The sequence below is a fragment of the Syzygium oleosum genome, unplaced genomic scaffold (genome assembly GCF_021117445.2).
Source record: "Syzygium oleosum isolate NSW1041296 unplaced genomic scaffold, Sole_v2.1 Sole_v2.36, whole genome shotgun sequence".
In the NCBI taxonomy this organism is placed as follows: Eukaryota; Viridiplantae; Streptophyta; class Magnoliopsida; order Myrtales; family Myrtaceae; genus Syzygium; species Syzygium oleosum.
Window position 1 is genome coordinate 2302856 of NW_026607520.1, and position 24064 is coordinate 2326919.

The 24064-nt window shown below is 42.8% G+C and overlaps 1 protein-coding gene and 1 long non-coding RNA gene across 2 annotated transcripts; one reads left to right on the forward strand and one right to left on the reverse strand.

The window, feature by feature from the left end:
* Positions 1–6578: 6578 nt before the first annotated feature.
* On the reverse strand, positions 6579–7088 carry LOC115680389 (uncharacterized). Its single transcript, XM_030604189.1, has one exon. The coding sequence runs from the start codon at positions 7086–7088 to the stop codon at positions 6579–6581; it is 510 nt and encodes a 169-aa protein (XP_030460049.1).
* A 6582-nt stretch (positions 7089–13670) lies between these two features.
* LOC130135649 (uncharacterized) lies at positions 13671–16332 on the forward strand. Its single transcript, XR_008814927.1, has 2 exons — positions 13671–13872; positions 14039–16332. It is a non-coding gene; the product is annotated as an uncharacterized LOC130135649 (long non-coding RNA).
* The last annotated feature ends 7732 nt before the right edge of the window (positions 16333–24064 follow it).

Genomic DNA, 24064 nt, shown 5'->3' on the forward strand with positions numbered 1-24064 from the left:
TTGAAATTTCGGTTCGGGATCGGAAAATTACGAAAATGCCCCTATGACCATTTTATTTAATTCCGAAAATTGGTCAAAATTTTGGGGCTAACCAAGGTGAGTTAGGGTTAAACCAGGTCTGGTCAACCATGGTTAGGGACAAAAGACCATTTCACCCCTAAATTATTGAATTTGATCAAATCTTGTCCATTGGATCAAGGGCAAAGGTGTCCAATGGGCTTAGATAATGACACTTGGACTCCACTTAAACCCAACTTTGACCCATTTGACCAGATAGTCTTCTCTCTCTCTCTCTCATTTTTCTGTTCTGCCGAGAGCTTCCCCAAATTCTTCTCCCTTTTCTTCCGTTTCTGGTTCTGGCGTGTACGGTTCTGCAAGTTCGGGTACTGTTCACGCCGGAACAGTACCAGCCGGTGCTACCCCCGCCGAGCCAGCATCACCAGCAACCATTTTCCACCTCTGTGCAGCCACCACAGCCCCGGGTATAGTCCAGAATCAGCCCTCTCTCTCCTTTTTCCCTCTTTTCTCATTTTTCTATTTTACAAACAGTACCGCCGGAGCTTCGCCGGAGCTCCGATCGCCGTTCCGTCGACACCCGGCCATCCAGCACGTCTATACGTCGCCGCCCAGCACCGTCCGTACAGTGTCTCCGTACGGGTACTATTCACCGAGTCCGTACGGATCACCATTCACGCCCAGCTAGGACCGTACGGGCCGCAGGCACTGTCACCGGCATCTCGCCGGACCACCGTCCCAACCCCGTCCGTACGAAAGTACTGTTCACGCCGTCCGTACGTCGCCGGCGACGCTGCTCCCGCTGCTGCCGCTGTCCTGGCCCGTTCCAGCCCCGTTTTGTCTCGCCTTTTTGGGTAAGTGTTTTTCCCAAATGTCATTTAGGAGTTCGGGTATCGTAGGGCATGTTTAGGGTTTAGTTCGGGTAGTTTATGTGGCTATTTTAGGACTAAATTGAAGGCTGATTGTATGTGGTTGTTGTGGGCTGAATCGGAGACTGAGTTGGCAAGGAAATTTGCGAGGTTTAGGAGGTTCGATGATGGCTGAGGTGTTGTGGATTGATTGTGATTGAATTGTGCGATTGATTGGTAGAATTATGCCTTGAATGGCACTTTGTATGTGGTTGTGTGGCTCGTGATGGTTGGCTGGTTTGGTGTGTGTTTCAGACTGAATGTGGCTTGGCCGTGTGCCTCGTGTGTGTGGCCGTGAGGTGTGTGAGTATGGGAGTGTGATTGTGCAATGAATTTGTGTGCCAAGAGTGTATGGTTATGTGTGCGTGTTCGTGTGACGAGAATGAGTAATCGTGAAATGTGTGTGAGGTGTGTATGTTTGACCATACGTGGTGGATTGTGTGTAAGGCGTGAGGTTGTGTATGACCGTGAGTGTTGCTGGCCATGTGTAAGTGTGGTTTGAGTGGAACGAAGGTTCGGATGTGTAGGATTGGTTGGAAAGGATCCGTCCTGAGGCGTGTACGTTTACGCGGGACGATGCCGTCCCTGACGAGGTGACGATGCCCGGCCCGACGGGGTGTCGATGCCTGACGTGGTCAGAAGACCGTTGGCCTGATGCGTTTTACGCGGGCGCGGTAGAAGGAAAGTGTGTGTAGGATTCCGTCCTGAGGCGTGTACGTTTACGCGGGACGATGCCGTCCCTGACGAGGTGACGATGCGCGGCCCGACGGGGTGACGATGCCTGACGAGGTCAGAAGACCGTTGGCCTGATGCGTTTTACGCGGGCGCGGTAGTGGTGGAAAGGTTGAGAATGAGTGGGATTTGGCAAGACAAGCGAGAGGATTGCGGAAAGTGACGCATGGTGTGAGTAGCGTGCGAGTGTGTTTGTATCTCGCGATGTGATGCTTAATTATGGGGTAGAAACTGCTAGGCACGGTATGGGATGTGCCCAAGTGGTTTCTATCTTATAACTGAGGCACGCGCGCGTCTGTGATTCCTTACTGTGATGTGTTGGCTATGTTATTGTCTAACGTGCAGGAACGTGCGTGATGGATTCCAGGTAGGGTCGCATGTGATTGTTAGTTTGGCCGATCGTTGTGTGTTATGTGTGTTTTCGTCTGGCGGTACGTGGGGTTTGGGGTTGTACACTTATTGAGATTCGTCTCACGGTTGTATAACCGCCACTTTGCACCCGGCCCTAAACCCAGGAAGTGCGCCTTTTCTTTTTGGAAGTCCAGGGAGCTACCGTTGGTGCCCAGTGGAGGCCGCAGGTGAGTTCCGGAGATTCAAGCCGGAGATTGAACGGGCGGAGGAGGGCGACCCTTAGGTTTTTCCCTAGGTTGTTTTAGGGGTTGTATAACTTGGGTTATCCGATAGTGAAGTTAAGATAACCAAACCCCTGAACTTTTGTTTAAACGGTGACCGAGGATGTTAGTCGTATTTATGTACGTAATATGATGTTTGTATATTTGGTGTTGTATGAATATGTGGTTGCTTTGGATTGTTACGTTGTTCTACCCCGTTGTCATCATTATTTGTCCGGGGTTTTGTTATTCGCTTCCGCATGTGGCTCTGATGTTTGGGTTGGGTCGGCGACGTTCCTGGGACGTCGCATCATTTCGACCGGAGCAGGGGATGCCGCGAGCTCGTTGGGGTTCGGGGCGTGACATGTAGCTCATCCGCCATCTTCTCCTTTAATAGCAGCGGACAGTTTGGCCCAAAGAAGATGCCCGATTTGTTTAGATTTATTGCCTGCCCCGAAGCATAGCAGTATTGGTTTAAAATATTGGACAGGCTTTGGCATTCTTTAATTGTGCCATCAAGGAAGAAGATTGCATCATCCGCGAAAAGTAGATGGGAGATTGTAGGGCACCATCTATTTAGTTTGATTCCTCGCAGGCTGCCATTTGAAATTGCCCTATTCATAAGTGAAGATAATACATTAGCCATTATGATAAAGAGATATGGTGAAAGTGGGTCTCCCTGTCTTATCCCTCAGGATGGCTGAAATTGTTGGAGTGGTTCTCCATTCATTTTCACGCTGAAAGTCACCATAGAGATACATTGTTTTACCTGTTGTACCCATTCTTCGCAGAATCCCATTGTCCTCATGCAATCACATAGGAAGTCCCATTCGACTCTATCATAAGCCTTTTGCATATCAAGTTTGAGAATCGCCTGGACTTTCTTTTCTCTCTTTCGGATTCGGAGTTGGTGTAGCATCTCCTGGATGATCAGGATATTATCCTGCATTTGTCTGCCACCCACAAAAGCACTTTGTTCTATCGCAATAATCTCAGGGAGCCATGGTTTGAGACGATTGGCCATAACTTTTGCAATAATCTTGTAACTGAAGTTGCACAAGCTTATTGGCCTGAATTGTGAAATATACTCCGGGCTGGCTATTTTTGGAATTAATACAATTTGGGTCAAGTTAAGGGAGGGGTCGAAAGTGCCTATAGTGAAGAAGCCATCCACCATGTCGACTACATCTTGCTGGATTTCAGACCAGTATTGATGATAGAAATGCCTGTTCAGACCATCCGGACTAGGTGCCTTAGTTGCTCCCATTTGAAACACCATCCGAACTAGGTGCCTTAGTTGCTCCCATTTGAAACACTGCTTCTTGCACTTCCTCTTTTGTCACCTTTTTCATTAAGGCCATGTTCATCTCATCATGGATAAGGTTGGGACATTGATCAAGCACCGGTTGGTAGTTTCTGGGCCCCACAGTTGTGTATAAGGAGCGGTAGAATTGCCCAATGTGCTGCTTTAAGACTTCAGGGTCATGGCACCACTGATTTTCTTCTATTTTCAGCATTGATATTCGGTTAGGTATTCTTCTTTGTATCATTGTGGCATGAAAATATTTGGTATTTTTGTCCCCCCCACTTTAGCCAATTTACCCGGGATCTCATGCTCCAGTACATCTCTTCTTGCCTCCATAAACTCTTTATGTGTTCTTTGAGTTGCTGCGATTCCTCCCTAAAGCCAGACCCGCTAGGGTTATTTGTTATCTCGGTTAGTCTCTTCATTAAGCACTCAACTTGCTTGCAAGCATTGGAAAATTTTCTTTTACTCCAAGTCCCCAATGCACTAGCCACCTTCCTCGATTTCCCCCTAGGTCTCCATGGGGGCAGGACCTATCATGCCAAGCCATTCTAATCACCTCCTTACATTCCAGGTCTTCTACCCAAAAAGCCTCAAACCGAAACTCCTTTTTCCTCTTGTTGTTATTTGGGTGCAGTGTTATAAGTAATGGACTATGATCAGAACCTATGGCTAGTAAAGCATAGGCCTCTGCACTTGGGAATTCTACTCGCCATTCTAGGTTGCAAACTGCCCTATCCAGTCGTTCTCTCACCAATGCATCCCCTTCTCTATTGTTTGACCATGTATATGCGCATCCCTTGCTTTCCATATCCATTAAAGAACAATCGTCCATCATTTCCCGAAAGGCCACCATTCTATGATTCTCAGTCCCTTGTCCACTAGCCTTTTCCCAGTAATAACGGACATCATTAAAAGCACCCATACAAATCCATGGAAGAGTGTTATTGCAATGAATAGCCCATAACTTATGCCATAATTGTAATCGTTCTGGAAACTCAGTAGATGCATGAAGAAATGATATTCTTATTTGGATTCCATAAGTGGGGTCCCTACATGTTATGTCAATCAATTCCTTCGAGTAGTCCTGTAGTTCCACTGATATCTCCTCTTCCCACATAAGAGCCAAACCCCCTGCTGTGCCAATAGGATCAATAATAACTGCTTTGCTGAACTGGAGTTGGCGTTTCAACCTATCCAATTCTGTTCTATTATTCTTGGTTTCCATGAGGAACACCAAATTGGGCCTATCAAGAGCCACTAAGGCTCGGAGGTGCTGGAATGTCGAGGTAGAGCCCAGGCCCCGGTAGTTCTAGCTCAATACTTTCATCTATCCCTCGGTGGCTTATTAGGGCTAGCCACCAAAGCCCATTCTTGGGTTCCCACATCAACCTGAATGGGAGCATCAAGGAGAAGTGTCTCATCTATAGCCTTCGCGTCTATCCTCTGTAGATTCAGCTGTTTCGCCTTCTTGATTTTCTTGGTTGCTGAGGGAATACGGCCTTTCCGACCCTTCTTATATGAGGTGGATGTATCTCTTGAATAAGCTACCAACCCTAGTGATTATGATAGTAGAGGCTGGGTATCTTTAGCACTTTCACCTTTTTCTGTTGTCAACTCCTCAATTATCCCTTTTCCTTTTGCTTTGGAGAATTTCGACAGTTGACAATCCATAGGGTTTACCCTTTGCATACCATAGTCTTCAGTAGGGGTCGGGATCTCCCTGTTTACATCCAATATTGGTGTTTCTAGGGCTGTTTCCTCCTCCTCTAGTTTATCTACTTCCTCATTGTATAACTTCCAAAACGGGCTATTTTCCCGTGCTTCCGCTTTCAACCAATAACCGAAATTCCCGCATCCCTCTTCCCCTGGTCTTGGTTCTTTATAGGGAATTTCCTCGCAGTTTGTGGCGTAATGACCTATCCTTCCGCAAGAATAGCAGTAGTAGGGAAGCTGTTCATACTTAAAATCTACCCACACTTGATCACCATCATCAAAATTTACAATAGCTCCTAGCCATAAAGGACTGGCTAGTTCTAAAAGCACTCGCGCTCTACCCACCTTGCATGGGCTTTCCTCTTTGTTATCAATTCTCAGCTCCACCACCTTGCCTATCTTTCCTACCACCTCCATCATAGTTTTTTCCGTGATGCAAAGTACCGGTAGTCCATGCACTTGCACCCAAATTTCACAGTGGGTAAAGACATGTCGATGTATAGGTAACTTAGGTTGAAGTTTATGTAGGATAAGCAAGTTGCCGGAGAAGCACCATGGGCTAGCTTCGAGCACTTCCAAATCCGCTTCTGTTTTGAATGTGAACGATAAGATACTCGATTGTAGTGGTTCGCACACCACATGTTCTGTTTTCCATGCCTTCTTCATTGTGGATAAGAGGCCTGCAAGTTCACAGTAGGCCTCGAGTAGATTTTCCCCAGCAAAATCCGATTAGAAGCTCTCCATTTCTCCTCAGGAATTTCTTCAAACACATTAGGTACGAACTTTTCAGTCCACATTTTCCCCGTTCTTTTGCACAGCATCGCCATCCTACGCTCCTTTTCTAACTCCTTTTCCATTCTTGTGTTAATATGCAGCTGTTTCGCACTCATTACCGCCCTCAAGACACCAGCTTAGCTAAGAAGAAGACATACTATGTCATGCCCCGAACCCTAATGAGCTCGCGACATCCCTCTCTTCGGTCGAATTAGTGCGACGTCCTAGGAAACGTCGCCCACCCAAACGATCCCATCAGAGTTAATCGCAGCGGAAGCAAACATATAATCCCTGACAATAAAATTTTGGAGAACCAGGGAAAAATAAATCGTCAAATCACCAAACATAAAACTATACCTCGATATATATACAATATCCATCTACATTCCACCAAGCAAAATACGCACACCAAACTACTAAACTACAAACCACCCACAACACAAAAAGATCAGCAACCTGGGTAAACCCTACCTTCCAAAAATAGTACACGTCAAAAGGGTTTACTCTACCCCCAATCTAGCCCCTACGCCCTCTAGATGGCGTCCACTCCGACTCACTCTCCTCATCATCCTCATCTGGATCCTCATCAGGCACATGCTCATCCGAAGACTCCGAGTCGGCCTCAATCTCAATTGGCTTATCCTCATCTCCCGACTTTATCTGAACCTCAATCCTCTCCTCGCCAACAGGCTCCTCTTCGGTCTCCTCCTCTGGCTCCTCTACTGGCTCATCCTCCGATGCCTCCTCAAGCTCTACCTCGGGCACGTCTTCTCCTGGTTCTTCCTTAGGTATTACACCTAGATTCACATCCATTGGATCATACCTTGCTTGGGATTCTTCTGGCTCTGGATCTGGTTCTGTCACAGTAGGTTCAGGCGCCGCAGGTGCATGCTGATGTCCTAACTGTGCGAGACTAGTCTCCAGGCTAGTCATCTCGCTGTCGGGAGGGGGTATGGCCGACGGGTCCCAATCACCTACTCCGTCGAGCGGGACATCGAACCCACAGACGGGGCCAAACTCGTCCATCCCATCGCGAAACATCTAGGCCGTGTAAGTGTGAGCCTGCCAAAGAGGTAGCCCTATATCTACCCATACCACTGAAGTATGCTTAACCCAGGTCATATTCTCGTCTATCGGGTATTCTACAACATCATGATCGGTGTGTATAGGAATCCCAAGACGTTGTGGCGGTAGTGGCGGAAGGTTCATGGCTCAGGCAGGTGCTTTGAAATAGTTTGGTTGAAATAACCATGAGACACTTGTCAATAAGTTCACAACCTAAGCCCCACCTAGGCTACCACGTATTTCTAGACAAGTCCAGACACCAAATCAACAACACACAAACAACATCCACACATTCGTACTTACCTGGCTCTCAGTACACGCAACCTGCACGTTAATCTTAAATTGCACAATCACTACATTCAAACCACATATACATTCCAGACCATCCTCATGCCCACAAGCACATGTCGATCACACAACAATCCCGAACTCCGCACTTCGCACTCGTTCACGCACCACCACATCATTTTCATTAAACTTGCCATCGCGACCCGCGTAAACACGCCTCAGGTCCGATCTCACTTTCACTTGCCACATCGTACCATCTCATGCTCAATCACTTTCCTCAGCTCGCGTAAATACGCATCAGGCCTACATGATTGCGACCCGCGTAAACATGCCTCAGGTTCGATCCCATTCTCACTTTCTTTCCTCAGCCTGCGCCAAATGCGACAGGCCTACATGATCGCAACCCGAGCTTAACACGCCTCGGCCCGATCCCCTTTCTCACTTTCTTTCCTCAGCCCATGCCAAATGCGACAGGCCTACATGATCGCGACCCGAGCTTAACACGCCTCGGCCCGATCCCCTTTCTCACTTTCTTTCCTCAGCCCGCGCCAAATGCGACAGGCCTACGTGATCGCGACCCGAGCTTAACACGCCTCGGCCCAATCCCACAGTCGTATCACGACCCACGTAAACACGCCTCAGGCTGGTTCAATTCCCTGCGTAAACACGCCTCAGGGATTTAGTGATCACACGAACATACTCACATGCCATATTTTATCTGTACCCCGCGTAAACACGCCTCAGGGCCTTTTAGTGATCACACGCATATCGCACGCCTCAAATCTCACACGTGCACACACTCAGGCATTAAACACGTGCACTCAAATGCGCCCAAATCAATCATTTCAATTCAACCATATATTGTACACATAACTATCACACAACAAGCCATTTTTCACCACAAAATCACATCACAACAATCCCGGCACTACACGGCAAGTTCACGCAATTAATCGCCGATTCAAAACACCCAATTTACGCACCAAACAGAAAATCACAACTCACAAACCAGCCAATCACAGCCCATTTTTGGCCTCTAAATTTCCACCAAAACCTCCCAATTTCATCCCTAAGGCCCGCTAATCAAATCAACCCCTAAACTACACCAAACCGCGTCTAAACGGGTCTGATAATACCCGATATACTAGGCGAGGGTTAGATTGCGACTTACTTGGAAATCCTATGCAAGATCGACCTATCCAAGGACGACAAAGCGGCCGGAACGCGGCGGCTACGGCGGCGACCGTGCGGCGGCGACGATCGACGACGGCGGCAGCGGCTCGGCTTTGGCCGGTCACTCTTAGCCACGAGAGAGAGAGAGTGAACCGAGAGGAAGGGGGACGGCAACGTGAGGGCCGAGGGGTTCGGCTTGGTGGCGGGAGCGGCGGCGATGGGCGGAGGGTGGCGGCGCGGCAAGGGGAAAGGGTGGCGTTCGATGGGGGAGAGGGAGAGAGAGATAGAGTTGACGTGAGGGTGAGAGGGATAGAATGAGGAGAGAGAGAGAATTTTGGTCTTAAAACCAATAATTTGAGCCCCTTTTGGTGAAATGACCATCTTGCCCCTCTCTATCTTTCAATCAACGGCCGAGATTCGTTCTTATCCCGAGATCGACGGTCACGATCTAATCTTTTCCAAAAATATCCAAGGGCAATTTGGGAATTTCATAAAAATCCAAGGGCAATTTTGTCCAAAAATTGTCATTTCTAAACTAAGGATGAAATGACCAAAATGCCCTTCCCCAATTACACTTGGCCTTAATAAACTCTCAGGGGTAAAACGATCATTTTCCATCTCTCGCCGAAATTCGATTTTTCTGAAGGATCCGGGCAAATCGGAGGCTGACTAAGCCAATAACGTCGTTCAAATTGTCCTGTCGTGACTTTTTAATTTTCCAATGCCTAAATTGGTCTCTAATTAATAACTGAATTTTAAGTAGCGTAACTTGAGCGTGTCTCAAACTAACGGGCGGCTTTTGGGAAATTCGCATATTCGACCCGTGACTGATACTAAATCAAGTCACGTGCAAGTTTATTCGGATCGTGACGACCTCAGTTGTCATGTAATTGCGAAGATCGATGGCTAGTCCCGTCGGGCACGATCGTTCGGTATAGGTTCTGGATCGTTCGCCAACTCACCTCATGGTCAAACAGAATCACTCGTGATCCACTCATATGACAGTGATGAATCGGCCCATAACTATCCTAAGATCGGCCTACATTGGCTCAAAATGTCACATCGACAATTCTATGATCGAAAGTCAGTTCACGATCGAATTTCTTTAGTCGCACGAATTTAAATCCCTAATTAGCCTTTCCCTAACAGTTAGTATCTCAAGAATGATCAGTTCTGGGCAAGCTCTAACTACAAGTACGTTCATAAAACCATTCATTTCATAAATCCCAAACACTACAAAAAAACTAGGATTTTGCGACGAAAATTTGCGACGAAAAATTTTTCGTCAGAAATTAGCGACGACTTTTGCAACAAAAACTAAATTCGTTGGAAATTTGTGACGAAAAATTGTTCGTTGGAAATTTTTATCGGAAATTAGCGACGAATTTCAAAAAAAGGCATTTTTTGTAATATATTCGAAATTCGTTGCAAAATTCGCAGCAAATTTGCCACGAATTTTCCAACGAATTTCAAAAAAAGGCATTTTTCTACTATGTTGGATTTTCTTTGCAAAATTCGTGGCAAATTTACCACGAATTTTGCAATGAATTTAAAAAAAATGCATTTTTTTCTAATATGTTCGAAATTCGTTAGAAAATTCGTGGCAAATTTGCCACGAATTTTAAAAAAAAGCCGGCAAACAATTACCAATTTAAAAAATAAAAAAAGATTGCGACAAATTTTTTTTTGTGGCTAATTTGTTACGAAATATTATTGGTGGCTAATTTGCGAAGGATTTGCGAAGAATTCGATATTACCAATTTAAAAAATAAAAAAATTTTGCGACGAATTATTTTTCGTGGTAATTAGCGACGGATTTATCGATGAATTTGACTTTACCAATTTAGAAAATTTGTGACGAAAAAAAATCCGTGGCTAATTAGCGACGGATTTAGCGACAAATTTGATATTAACAATTTAGAAAATAAAAAAAATTTGCTACGAATTATTTTCCGTGGCTAATTAGCAACGAATTTGACATTAATATTTTAGAAAATAAAAAAAAATTTGCGATGAATTATTTTCCGTGGTTAATTAGCGACGAACAAAAAAGTTCATCGCAAAATTACATATTAATTATAAGATTCCAGAAGCTGAAACAACAAAAGATAATACTTCTTATAAAACTTCATTCCTTTTATAGGACTTATACAACCTTTTAAAATTATCACTTTACAGACTTATAGGGACTCCTTTTATAGGACTTATACAACCATTTAAAATTACTAATGATGGTATCGAGACCAAATTTTTAAAAAAGGAAAATAATTTTAATATTATAAGCAAACCACAAACCAAGAACTTAAGTACACTTCGGGAACAATCCATTTCTGAAATAAATTGTATTATCCAAAATAAGAAAACCACCTTCAATATTTAAAAGAAGACCTTGAACATAAAAGAATTGAGCAAAATTTTTCTGATTCTACTATTAAGAAAATAATTGCTAATCTTGAAATTTGCATAAAAAGTTCTATATGTTCGACACTTCCTAATGCTTTTTGGTTTAAAAAATATCATATAGTTGATTTACCTTATGAATCTTAATTTTTTGAAAAAGAAATCCCGACCAAGGCAATACCTTCCTAAGTGAATCAGGAAGTCATGAATTTTTGTCAAAATGAAATCCAAAAACTTCTTGATAAAAATCTCATTAAAAAGGGCCAATCACCTTGGAGTTGCTTTGTTTTCTATGTAAACAAAAATGCTAAATTAGAAAGAGGAGTTTCAATATCGGTAATCAACTATAAATCTTTAAATACAGCTCTGAAATGGATAAGATATCCAATTTCTAATAAAAAAGACATTGAATAGATTACACAATTCAAAATTATTTTATAAATTTGATATGAAATCAGGATTTTGGCAAATACAAATCAATGAAAAGGACAAATATAAAACTACCTTCACTGTTTCACTACAAAAAAACAAGTATTTCGCCACGAAAATTAGCAACGAAAAAATATTCGTCGCTAATATGCGACGAAATTAGGCACGAAAAAAAATTCGTCGCTAATTTGTGGCGAAAAATTATTCGTGGCTAATTTGCAACGGATTTAGCCACGAATTCGACATTACCAATTTAAAAAATAAAAAAAATTTGCGACGAATTTTTTTCCGTGGCTAATTTGCTTCGAATTTAGCGACGGGATTAACCACGAAAAATAATTCGTGGCAAATTTTTTTAATTTTTTAAAATGTGTGAGGTCAAATTCGTCACCAAATTCGTGGCTAATTAGCTACGAATTTTTTTTCGTCACTAATTAGCCACAAAAGATAATGTTCGTCGCTGATTTTGCTTCCCGCCCTCTCTCAAATCTGCCCGCCATCACCCTAATTTTTTTTCTCTGTCTCTCTCTCTCTGCTATTCCTCATACACTATGGGCCTGTTTGGTTCAGCATTCAAATGCTGCTTTGGGGCTCTAAAGGCCCTTGGGCAAATGCAAACTTGTTTGGCAATTTTTTTTGCAAGCTTTGAGGAAATGCAATTGCATCTCCAAAGCTCCCTAAGGGCCTTTGGCTGAATGCACCTCATGAGGTCCCTTGGGAAATTGCATTTTCGGAATGCAATTGGCACTATTCATCCGTCACTGTTCATCGCGCCCAAGGAACCACACCGGAGGCCGCTGAGAGGTCCGGCGGCCGCCGCTCGGGGGTCGGGCCGACCTCCGGCGACCACCGCCTGGGGTCGCCCGACCCGGCGACCGCGCGCCTGGGCGCCCGACTCGAGCGGCGGTCGCCGGGTCGGGCGACCCCGGCGGTGGTCGCGGAGGTCGGCCGACCCAGTGGCGATCGCGCGAGGTCGCCCGACCCGGCGACCACCGCCGGGTCGCTCGGCCTCAGCGGCACTTGGGTCGCGCGACCCGAGCACCGCTGAGTCGGGCACCCGGGCGGCGGTCCCGAGATCGGGCGACCCCGGGTGCTGATGCGTCGAGGTCGCCAGACCCCGGCAACCACCGCTCAGGGTCGCCGGCTCAGGCGGCGCTCGGGTCGCGACCCGGATCTCGGGTCGCGCGACCCGAGCGCCGCGTGAGGTCGGCGACCCGGGCGGCGGTCCCGGGGTCAGGCGACCCCCAGGCGGTGGTCGCCGGAGGTCGGCCGACCTCAGGCGAGGCTGGCCGGCGGCCAGATCTGGCTGCTGGAGGTTGGCCGGCGGCCGTTTTGGCCTGCCGGACAGTCGTCGGCGGTGGCTGGTTCAGGCCAAATTTTTTTTTTTTAAATATTAGCAAAAGTCCTTTACAAAATTAAGATTTTACCAAACGGTATTTAGACCAAAGTTGTTTTCAAATGTGATTTTAAAAGACACGTTACCAAACACTACTTGCATTTCGAAAAACCCCTTTAACTCAAAGGTATTTGCATTTTGCCAAATGCATTCCCCCAAAGCCGAACCAAACAGGCCCTATATAATTTTGGCGACTAATTCATCGCTAAAATTAGCGACGAACAGAAGACTTCGTCGCCAATTTTGCTCCCCGCCCTTTCGTGGCAAATCTCCCTACCCTAACCCCAATTTTTCTTTCTCTCTCTCTCTCTGCTATTCCTCATATCCCCCCTCTTCTGCCAAACACCTCTCCGTCGCTCCCTCCTCCCCTCCGCTAACCATGATGGCCTCCGTCACCGCCACCGCCGCCGTTGCCTCCTCCTCCGTCGCCATACGCTCGTTCCGCGCCCACAAGCCCTCACTCGCCCCAGATTTGGATGAGGTCGGCCGCCGCTCGACCTCATGCAGATCTGGGCGAGGTCGAGCGGCCCCGCCCATGGCTGCTCGACCTCGCCGTCGCCCCTCCTCCTCCGTCGCCATACACCCGTTCCGCGCCCACAAGCCCTCCCTCGCCCCAGATCTGGACGAGGTCGGCTGCCGCTCGACCTCGTGCAGATCTGGACGAGGTCGAGCGGCCTCGCCCATGGCTGCTCCACCTTGCCGTCGCCCAGATCTGGGCTACGGCGAGGGCGAGCGGCGGCCATGGGCGAGGCCGGGATCCGGTGCTTCGTCGCCGAGTGCCTCGGGATCTCCCAGCCGAGGGCCGCCGGCGGGGGACTGGTTGATTGCGTGGTGGTCGGGGCGAGATCAGCGGCGCTCACCACGAAGCACCGCGACAAGGCCCCCGACGTGGTCGTCACCTCTTGAGCTCGCTACCTCGGCTCGTCCTCCTCTCGTCTTTCCACAAAATCGGCGCCGCTTCTCGCCGGACGTGGTTCCTCTCTAGTCCTCGCACTGTAGAAGAGATCTTTAAGGGCTACAGCGCCCGACGCACTGCCGTCGTCCGCGCCCTCACCTACGGTACCGATCGTTGGGCCGTCGCCTCCCTCTTTGGATCTTCACATGCATGCGTTTTTTCTCTTTTTTTCCCGGGTCCGAGTTCGAATGTGCGCGCCGGCAGTGTTTCTTTTTAGTTCTTTGTTTCTGGCTTGACGCCGTTGTTTGTGTTGGGGTGAATTTGTTTCAGATGTGGATGAATTCTACTCGCTCTGCGATCCAGGTGAGGCTCCATGTACTTTGGGTTTCTTGTTCGTTGTTGTTTTTCCTTCGAATTAAAGGGCAAATGCAAGATTGTGCCTTTTAGAGAAAAAGGTTTTGACTTTAGCTTGTGCTGCAATTTTGGAGAAGTGGGATGAGGTATGTGGGAAATGGGTAACTGCTGATAGGTGATTTTTCTATGAAACTGTGGTCAATTTGATTGGGGAAGTGGCTGTGGTGGGTTGATAAGAAACGGGCTAAGTGTGCTTTAGGTTATTGTTGGTTCTTTTTATTCATGATCTGAAAGGAAATTCTTTATTTTTTGCTTTGATATCTTAATGGGTATTTCAGTTGTGATTACAGACTCCAAATGTTAAAGCTCCTTTTCTAGAGATGGAATGAAATGCACGAACTGGCTGTCTTTGGTGGCTGTGCATAATGACTGTTGGTTGCTCTCTGTGGCCTTCTACTTTGGTGCTCGACTTAACCGCAATGAGAGGTACTTTCTTTTTGCTTGCACTTGCTGAAGATTGTCATTGCATATGCGGCATACTCAAAGGATCTGTTGAGGTCAGTATTGTGATTCTGGGTGCCTTACGTCCCAACTCAGCTAGGCAGCCAGTTAATCAAGCAATTAAGAGATGCCAACATAAATTTAATGGTGCTAGCTTATTCTAGTAAAAAAGCCATTCTGCAATCTTTCACCAAGTTTGGATTTTGAATTAGGTACAACAACTTGAAGCCATTGGGTTTGGGCAGAAATAAAATTGAGCAGATATGAAACAATTTGTTTGGGCTGATTATGTGAAGTGTATTATTTAGTATTTTGCATCTAAATTCCTGTATTTATTGTCAAAAGAATGACTGGTTCCTTCAATCATCATCTCTTCACTTTGTTAGTCTTTATTGCTGAGAGATCCATAAAGAAAAAGGTCCAGTAATGAAACTATTTTCACTGTCCCGGAAAATGGCCTTAGTTCCCACATCTAGAAAGTTAAATAATTATTTGTGTATTGAAACATATTGAATAATAAATATCCATGTGTGGCTTGAATAGATCAACTCTAATACGACACGGTGTCATGCAGAGATTGCCACAATGTTAAGTACTACCTAGGGTGACTAGAGAAGTTGAGCTGCTTTTTAAAAAAAGATGCTTTATATCTTGTTCTTTGTGTGAACTGTCATACATGTTTCTTGGTGATGTGGAAGGTGAGGCTGTAGATGCTTCTTTTCCCCTTTGAGGACTTTGTCGTCTCATTTTCTTGTGTATGGTTATATTATGGTGATAGCCTCTTCAGGACTCTCTAAGTTATGGGTTCACAGTAAAGGGATTGGGATTACAAGGTATGAAATACCTGGATGTCCTTTTATAATATATCTATGTATCTTTAGTACCTTGGTCTCCCCTGGTTATGTTGGAGAGTGTGGTTTTGGTTTTGAGGAAGTAACTTAAACATGTCAAGAACCTATAGTAGCAGATTGAACCTAAGCTATTCTACATTGTTTTGGCATGATACTTAGTATTCTTGTTTGAAATAATAGGAGGAAGGATGTTGTATCTTTCTTGGGTAAGTTGGCCAATGAAGAGATGGTCAATGCAATGCATGTTCTGCTTTTGTATCTACGAAGTGCTCCAGATGATGAAAAACCTTTGGTTGCCATACTTATGCTGCACTTTGATCTAATAGTATACTTTCTTGACTATTCATTTTGTAGTTTTTGGGATTTTATTGGATTTTGAATTTGATATTTGTAACTTCTCTTCTTGCCCATTTTTTAGTTGCATCCGTAAGATATGCCTCGGTGAGTATGACGAAATTTTATGGTGATTAACTTGGTATTGGAATTTGAAGATGCAGTGTGAATTTGCAAATTTAATGAAGCCTACTCTTATTTTTTGGTTATCTATTCCAGAAAATTATGGCTAAGATAACACTTTGGTGCAGGTAGAACCTCGGAAGTACAGCATATGCAGAGAGAGGCTGACGCGGCAATTTCTGCATAAGTTATGCAAATGAGAGGTTGCAACGACATTTCAATTGGCATTTGTTAAAACTGGAGCAGGAAGTGAGCATCACACATGGACCGTATCTTTAGTAGTTTTGTTTAGTATTTATATGATGGGGATTGTCGCTAAAAGTAGGATAGTTTTTTTTTATTCATTTTTGTCGTCATTATTTATTGTGCAAGATTATTTATTCTCATTATGTGTACTATAAAGAAAAATATTTATGTCATTCTTGTGGAAAACGTTGATGAATGTATTTCATTTTCATATTATTATAATATTTTGACGTTATTAAGTGCTCAATGTTAAATATAAATTTTAGAAATTAATTTTTCTTTTAATTGGGTTTAAAATTCGAAAAATAAAATATTAGATTATGTTTAAATTCGTTGCAAAATTCGCGAATTTTTAGCGACAAATTTTGCAACGAATTTTCTCACGAATTTAGCCACCAATTTTTTTTTCGTCGCAATTTACCAACAAAATTTGAAATTTTTTTGCTGCAAAATTCGAGATTTCCCACGATATTTGCAACAAATATTTTGCGACAAATTTTCCAATGAATTTTGCAACTAATTTAGTCACGAATTTTGCAACGAATAAGTAGTCACGAATTAATTTTCGTCGCAAAATTTTGCGAAAAAAAATTTCCAACGAATTTTTTTGTTCGTGGCAAAATACCGGGTTTTTCAATTTCGTAGGAAAATTCGTGGGAAATTGAAAAAATCTGAAAATTTGAATTTCGTTGGAAAATTCGTGGGAAATTTCCCACGAATTTTCCAACGAATAGTTTGCGACAAATTTTCCAACGAATAATTACCGCCAAATTTTGCAACGAATTTTCCGACGAATTTAGTTTTCGTCGGAAATTACTAACGAAAATTGTAATTTTTGTCGGAAAATTTTGCGATTTCCAACGAATTTTATTTTCGTTGGAAATTACCAACGAAAATTGCAATTTTTTGTTGGAAAAATTCGCGGATTTCCAACGATTTTTGCAATGAATAATTAGCACCGAATTTTTCCAACGAATTATTAGCGACGAATTTTGCAACGAACTATGCCACGAATTTAGCGACAAATTAATTTTCGTCGCAAATTACCAACGAAAATTCAAAAAAAATTTTCGTCGCTAATTTCGTTGGAAATTACCAACGAATATTGCCACGACGTTTCCAACGAAGAATTAGCAACGAATTTTCCAACAAATTTAGCCACGAATTTATCTACGAATTTTGCAACGAATTTTTTTGCGTCGGAAATTACCAACGAAAAATTAAAATTTTTTGTCGCAAAAATTTCCAACGCCGAATTACCGACGAATTTTTTTTCGTCGGAAATTCGTTTTACCACGAATAATTACCAACGAATTTTGACACGATTTTTGCAACGAATAATTACCAACGAATTTTCCAACGAACTTCCAACGAACTTTCCAACGAATTTTCCAACTAATTTTTCAACTAATTTTGCCACGAATTTTCCAACGAATTTTCCAACGACAAAATTTCGTTGCAAATTACCAACGAAAATTTAAATTTTTTGTTGCAAAAATTTGCGACGACGAATTACCAACGAATTTTTTTTCGTTGGTAATTTCGTTGGTAATTTCGTTGGAAATTCGTTTTCCAACGAATTTTGCCAAATTTTTCATTGGAAAATTCATTGGAAAACTCTTGTTTTTTTGTAGTGAAATGGGCAAATTTCAGAATGTCACACACTAGCACAGCCAAAGGAGAGGCGCAAGATCCCTGCAACTGACATGAATGGGTTGGTTCAGTAGATTTCGCCAGCTTGCGGCATAATCCTGCTACCAAACACATTGTTTTTACTGCAAATCTGGACTTTACAGGATGAAGGGAGCTCTAGCTTTCCAAACACGATTGACCCTTAACTTTTTTTATGCAGTGTATGACTACTAAACATGTCACCAAAATTTAGGTGTCAACAGTGGGTCCAATAGAAAAAACGAGTCTTCAAAGTCCTCCAAGCGGAAAATCACTTGAGAGCCTTCTGAAAGGAGACACTTCGATGAGGAACAAAAGAAAAAATGTTCAAATCTCATCAGGTTAATATCTTGTGCTTTCCTTTTTCAATTAATTTATTTCTCATATCTTCAACTGAGACTGAAAAACAATACGTCGCGATTGCCATCAAAGCCAACCTGATTGATGCATCCTTGTCATTTTGGCTGCTAAAATAGGCGACCACTTCAGTGGAAAATATTCTACTCCAGGAAGGATCTAAAGCTTTGACAATTCTGCTCTCGGACGCATCCTTGGATATGGTAGGGTCGACGACAACGGAAGAAGAAGGCGTACAAGTAACCGTGCGTTCTGTTCATTCCTCTAATAGGTCTACATTTCCTGACAAGAAGGGAGAACTTGTGATCTCGTGGACAATAAGCGAGCATGAGAACTTGTGTATCTCGTTAATTGAACATGAGCTATATAATATAAGATACTTTGGTGACTCATAAAATTTCTGAAATCTCAGAAGGGACAATCCCAGCCAACAAAATTAGGAAAATCACGAATTGCATTGGCTTGTAAAACAAATTACAAATATCATTTTGCATAGAAATATCTACTGGGGGAAAAGAAATAGGAAGTGTAGCACTTGTCACAATAAGAACCGTGTCAAATGTGCGGCCACAAATTACATCAAAGAATTTATCTCATTTTTAGTACATCGATCATGAAGAATTGGACAAGATATATTGTACTATTATTTCTTACATGTATTTAAAGTACAAGGTAGCCTGATGGTTTATAGAAAGACATCAGCTAGAATTACTGTAATACAATAACTTTCCTAGTTACGGCTTTTATATATGAAAAGATAAAATGAATTCGTCAGCTTTGGAAACTCTCACTGCACATGCCAAGAGTACAAGAATTGCTTGACTGGTCTTGATCTGATTGAGAGCAACTTTTTAAATTGCTTTGCTGTCTAGAGATATTTTCTCCAATAAATCAGACAAAATTTTGCTGGAGAATGATGGGCCAACAACTTCTCATGTCTCGTCTCTTTTACCTAAAATCTGATTGATTCTCTTCATAAAAAAAAAAAAAAAAGAAAAGAATAATTAAATTCTGATTGATACGAATTTCTGCATGCACATTCTCTCGTTGGTCTGAAAACTTGACTGACACTCATATTTGTAACTAACCGGGGGCCCAGTCTGCGGATCCTTTTGATCCTAGGATCCTCATGCGAAAACAATGTCATTCCCTTCCCCTTTGGAATAGGAGATGCTGTGCCAGCAAAAAGAACACGGTCCCTATAGGCTATACTTAAGTAAGGTTGGATTACAAGTGCTCAACATTTCACTCCCCTCTGGAGACACAGATATGTGCAACCATCCACACATTGTGAAACATGGTAAAGGTCGAGGCCAAAGATTCTTTCCCCAATTTTAATGATGGTCAATTTTCTTACCTTCATATTGATCTAATAATTTCGCTAAGAAATTATATAAGCACACAATGCTAAGAAACCAAACTCTGGCACTAAACGGGATTTAACTGAAATTGATTTCTTAAATAACTTAAACAATGCATGAAGAAAGACCATATTCATGTTGAATTGGAAACTGTAAGCAATCAAGCTAATAAATACTAAACAAAAAGATTGGCAATAAATCGTGGCATTTTGTGGCATTTAGCGGGTACGTCGAACAATATTCAATCTAATGTGGAAGAGGAAGAATTCATACGAATTTGGTCTAGGAAAAATTAAAAAATTTGACATGTATAAGGAACATTTAAGTCAGTAAGCTCATTTCTAATGTGCTTAACCGGGTCCAAGACAAGGGTCCTAAAAAGTCATCCATCTTGGTAAAAGATGATGACAAAATTGTCTCCCGAACAATGGGAAAAGTCACACTTGGCTGCTTAAATTGATGTCCTCTACTTATCAAGCTTTGATATTTCCATCCTCAAGTAAGAATCCTCAGAACATACTAGGAAGTGACAGAGCTGGTTTAGCCGAAAATTCTTCCCTTCTTCCACTGGTTTCAGCTCATATCCCCCATCTCCATAGGTCTAGGTCCATGCACATAGGAAACGTGCAAATCATGTGAAACTCGGTGTTTCAAATTCTTTTCCTATATATGAAGTTACACCAGCAAAAAGAAAAAACAACCCTAGACGATATGGCTGATTAGATAATGTCCTTCCTTGTGGTGAAGATTACCCATGATCACAATGTGCAACTTTTTGTGACCCAACATTCTTTGGCTACTGGTCAAAAAATTTCCTTGGGTATAAATATTAAACTAGATCCAATTTTTTTTTTCAAGAAATAGGCTCTCTAGTCTATCTCTCCCCGCGTCGCTGAAAATAAAAATATAAAAAAGTGCCAAGAGTTCGGAATACTTTTCACGGTATGATCCAAAGCATTATTAGCGAATTAATTAGACTATTTTAAAGCAAAAATCATATTTAGTTTTCTTCAATCCAAGTGCACGGACGCAATCTCTTTCATTATGGAAGCAAGAAACATGCCACATGATTCACGTACATCTTCTAGTTTTTTTCTGGGGGCCAAAAATATTCCAAGTGCTTCTGTTGATAGCATGAGTAAGAAAAACATTGGACTTGTTAGACGATGTACCACACTCGAGAACTGTTAGGATTCCAAAACTACAAGTGAGAAAGAGGGATCATGACCAATATTCGCTTCTGTTTTCCTATAACTTTTTTTTTAACTCTAAGGATTTGTTTTTTCTCTGTAAATCCTTTATTTTTCATGAGTTTGGAACCCTTATTTGAAAAGGAAAGTTTTATAAATTGTCACACAGCTCGTAGCTCGTAGCCCACATCCATTCGCCTTCTATTCCCTGGACATTGAACCAGAAACAACAAAGAAAAGGAATTGAAATCTCTTATGGAAATACGAATCGTCGATAAAAAGCCCGGGCATGCCATTGCTTTGCTGTGCGTTGTACTAGCCCCAAATGGCATGCTGCTCCATCCCTAATTTTCGTTAAATCAAAATGTACTTGTCCTTCCTAGAGATATTTCTCCATTTCCAATTCGCAAACTCTTCAACTATTAGGTGTTGAAAGAATTTGTGTCAACTCGGAAGTTCGGAATAGTGATGATAAGAACATAGAGGACTGATTAGCCAAGCGACTGATGTTTGTTCATCCACTGTTAAATATTAGGTAGGAGCTATGGCTATTCAGTGCCACATGAGATTCACGAGACGGGCTTATCAAAATGGCATCCCCGGCGTGTCAACAATCTATAATTCTCTCCACATAATGTAGCAATGCCCATGAGCACAAGTTTGTCAGAGGTTCGATCATGACATAGCAAGAACTTGTGATCTTGAGGACAATAGGCGAGCACGAGACCATCAACCCAGCCAAGCTTACTGGTGGGTCACCACCACCAAGAAGCTTGTGGGCTAAGGAAAGTCAGAATTAATAGCTAAGGAATGATAGTCTCTCTATTCTATCACTTCGAGAGACCAAGTCTATGCCATGTTCTAAATATAAGTTCTCTATTGATAAAGGTCTTGAAGATCACAGGGGCCACTATCAACAACTCATCCATTAGTTCTCACCATGCTAGTCTTCCCAAGTTTGTTTAGGTACAAATCGGTTTCAATATAGAAGGGGATAAGTTAACCTGTTTTCCACAGGTTTTGGGCGAATTTTTGCTCAAATTCGGGTCTACATGGACCCGATCCATCATAGTTGCTAACCATGTGGCCCCATCTGTGAGTCACACTTGATCAACAACTATGATTGCATATTGGGTCCATGAACTGAGATCCACGGAATACTTTCTCCAGGTTTTGGTTTATATGTATGGGTTGGACAACGCATGTTTGATTCATATATTACCAAGTAACAGGTATGAACAATTTCATACTTAAGTCACTATCCTACTTTTGATTTGCCTTGGTCAACGAAGCTAGTTGGAGCATCTCATAAGCACGAGGTTCATTTGTTTATGATAGACTTCCTTGTTCGCGACTTACAATGGACATGTGCACGTAGGGACGAACCTGGGGTGGCGAGCAATGGCCATCGCTAACTAGTGGCCATTGCTGCCCTGGCCTCCTGATAATTGGTCTATTTTTTATTGACAAGTATGCAAAAGAAATATGCTTCCATCTAGATCTTGATCAAATCAGATATATTGTTTCAAGTGAAACTTCATTTATGTCTGGCTCCTCTACCTAATGTTTTCGAAAGCAAAATATATTCACAGAGTGAACAGTCAAGTGCTTGATGACTCAATCTTTCTATATGCGAACATTGCTTTTTATACCGACTGCTCTTCAAATTTCAATTTTCGTTCATGGCATTAGAATTGATATGGCTAAAGTTGTAAGTTACAAGTTTTGAAGATACTGAAAAATGGAGATTTTGAGAGGGCAAAATCATGAAAACATAATAAAAAGGACTAGAAATTGAGAAAATGCATCATGATTATCTTAATTCACTCAGAAAAAAAGTAGAGTCAATGAAAATAACTTGTTACAATTCTAATCGCACAAAATGTTCACTTCAAATAATGGGCAGGTGCATGATCAAAGTTTCCATGAGAGTGGTCCGGGAAGAGAGATGAAACCATAAACCAAAGTTATCACCTCCATGCAGATGTACTCCGGTGAAGTTGCAACCCATTTCCATCAATTTTGAATAGGCAAAATCCCAGAAGCATTGGAGATCTCGCTGTCCAAGCAATTATGTTTGTTTTTGTCTCAACGGAGGACTTTCTCAATATTAGGGTCGCACTTGGCTGCTTAAATTAAAGAGGCCTCTACTTATCAAGATTTATGTTTCAATGCTCTAGCAGGACTGAAGAAAATCACACCCATGCCCTGAACTTTCTTCCTTTCTTATGGTCAGATAGGACAGAGCTCATAGGTTGTAAGTAATGGCAAAATTGGTGTTTCGAATCCTCTAGGTTCCTTCCGTATACAAGCATCACTAGTCAAACCTCGCCTGGCAATTGCGCTGAATCGTGCGGAACGACTGTCATTCCCTTCCCCTGCCAGAAGTCTAAGTAAGGTCGAGGCTTCTAAACTACATCTAACTAACGAAATTAAAAGCTTTTTACAAATCATAGACGCACGATACTGAGAAACTAGCCTCTAGTTCTAAACGAGGTTCAACTTAGATTGATTTCTTAAATAACTTGAAAAATGCTAAAGTAAGATTAGTATGCATAATTTAAAGAAACACCATGTTCATGTTAAATCAGAAAGTGTAAATGACCGAGCTAATTCATACTAAACAAAAAGATTGGCAATGAAATGTGAAAATATGTGGCAATAAGCAAAGTCGTGGCACAAATTTATAATGTAGTGCAGAAGAGGAAGAATTCATCCGATTTTGGCCTAGAAAAATTGAAAAAGATCTGACGCTTACAGGGAACAACTTAAATGGGTAATGAAAGGAATAAATACCTCAGTTCTATTGTGCTTAACGGGGTCCACAACAAAGATCCTGAAAAGTCATTATTGACACCTATTTTTAATTGCCAAATTAAATTACACAAATTTTAGGGTTAATATCCTTAATTCCTAAAACCAAATTTTTTTTAATTACATTGCATATAGACATTAGGCACATTTGCATTACTATCTATTAGAAAATATTTTCTTAAAAAAATTAAAAATTAATTATATATATAATTAGATCGGGCTAGGCCAGGGCTGACCCGAGCTGACCGCCCTCGTCCTTATCCCTTCGCCCGCGCGCAGCCCAATTCTCTCTCTCACTCTCTCCCTCGCACAACCGACAGCCACGACTCTCTCCTTTCCTCCTTCCCATGGCCCAACCATCTCCCTCCCCACTCAGCCTGGCCCCTCTCCCTCTCTCCTCTTCCCCTCCCCATTGCCATGGACACCAAGAGGCAAAGGAGCAAAACTTACCCCCTGCATCGGCCTAGAATGGCCACCAAAGTCAAGGACGCGGAGTAGGTTAGTGTAGACCACGGCAGGGCGAGTAAATGGAGCGGAAGCAAGTGGTTGTCGACC

What these genes read in the sequence shown, in the direction of transcription:
- LOC115680389 (XM_030604189.1), bottom strand. Translation starts at nt 7,088, where the DNA reads ATGGACGAGTTTGGCCCCGTCTGTGGGTTCGATGTCCCGCTCGACGGA.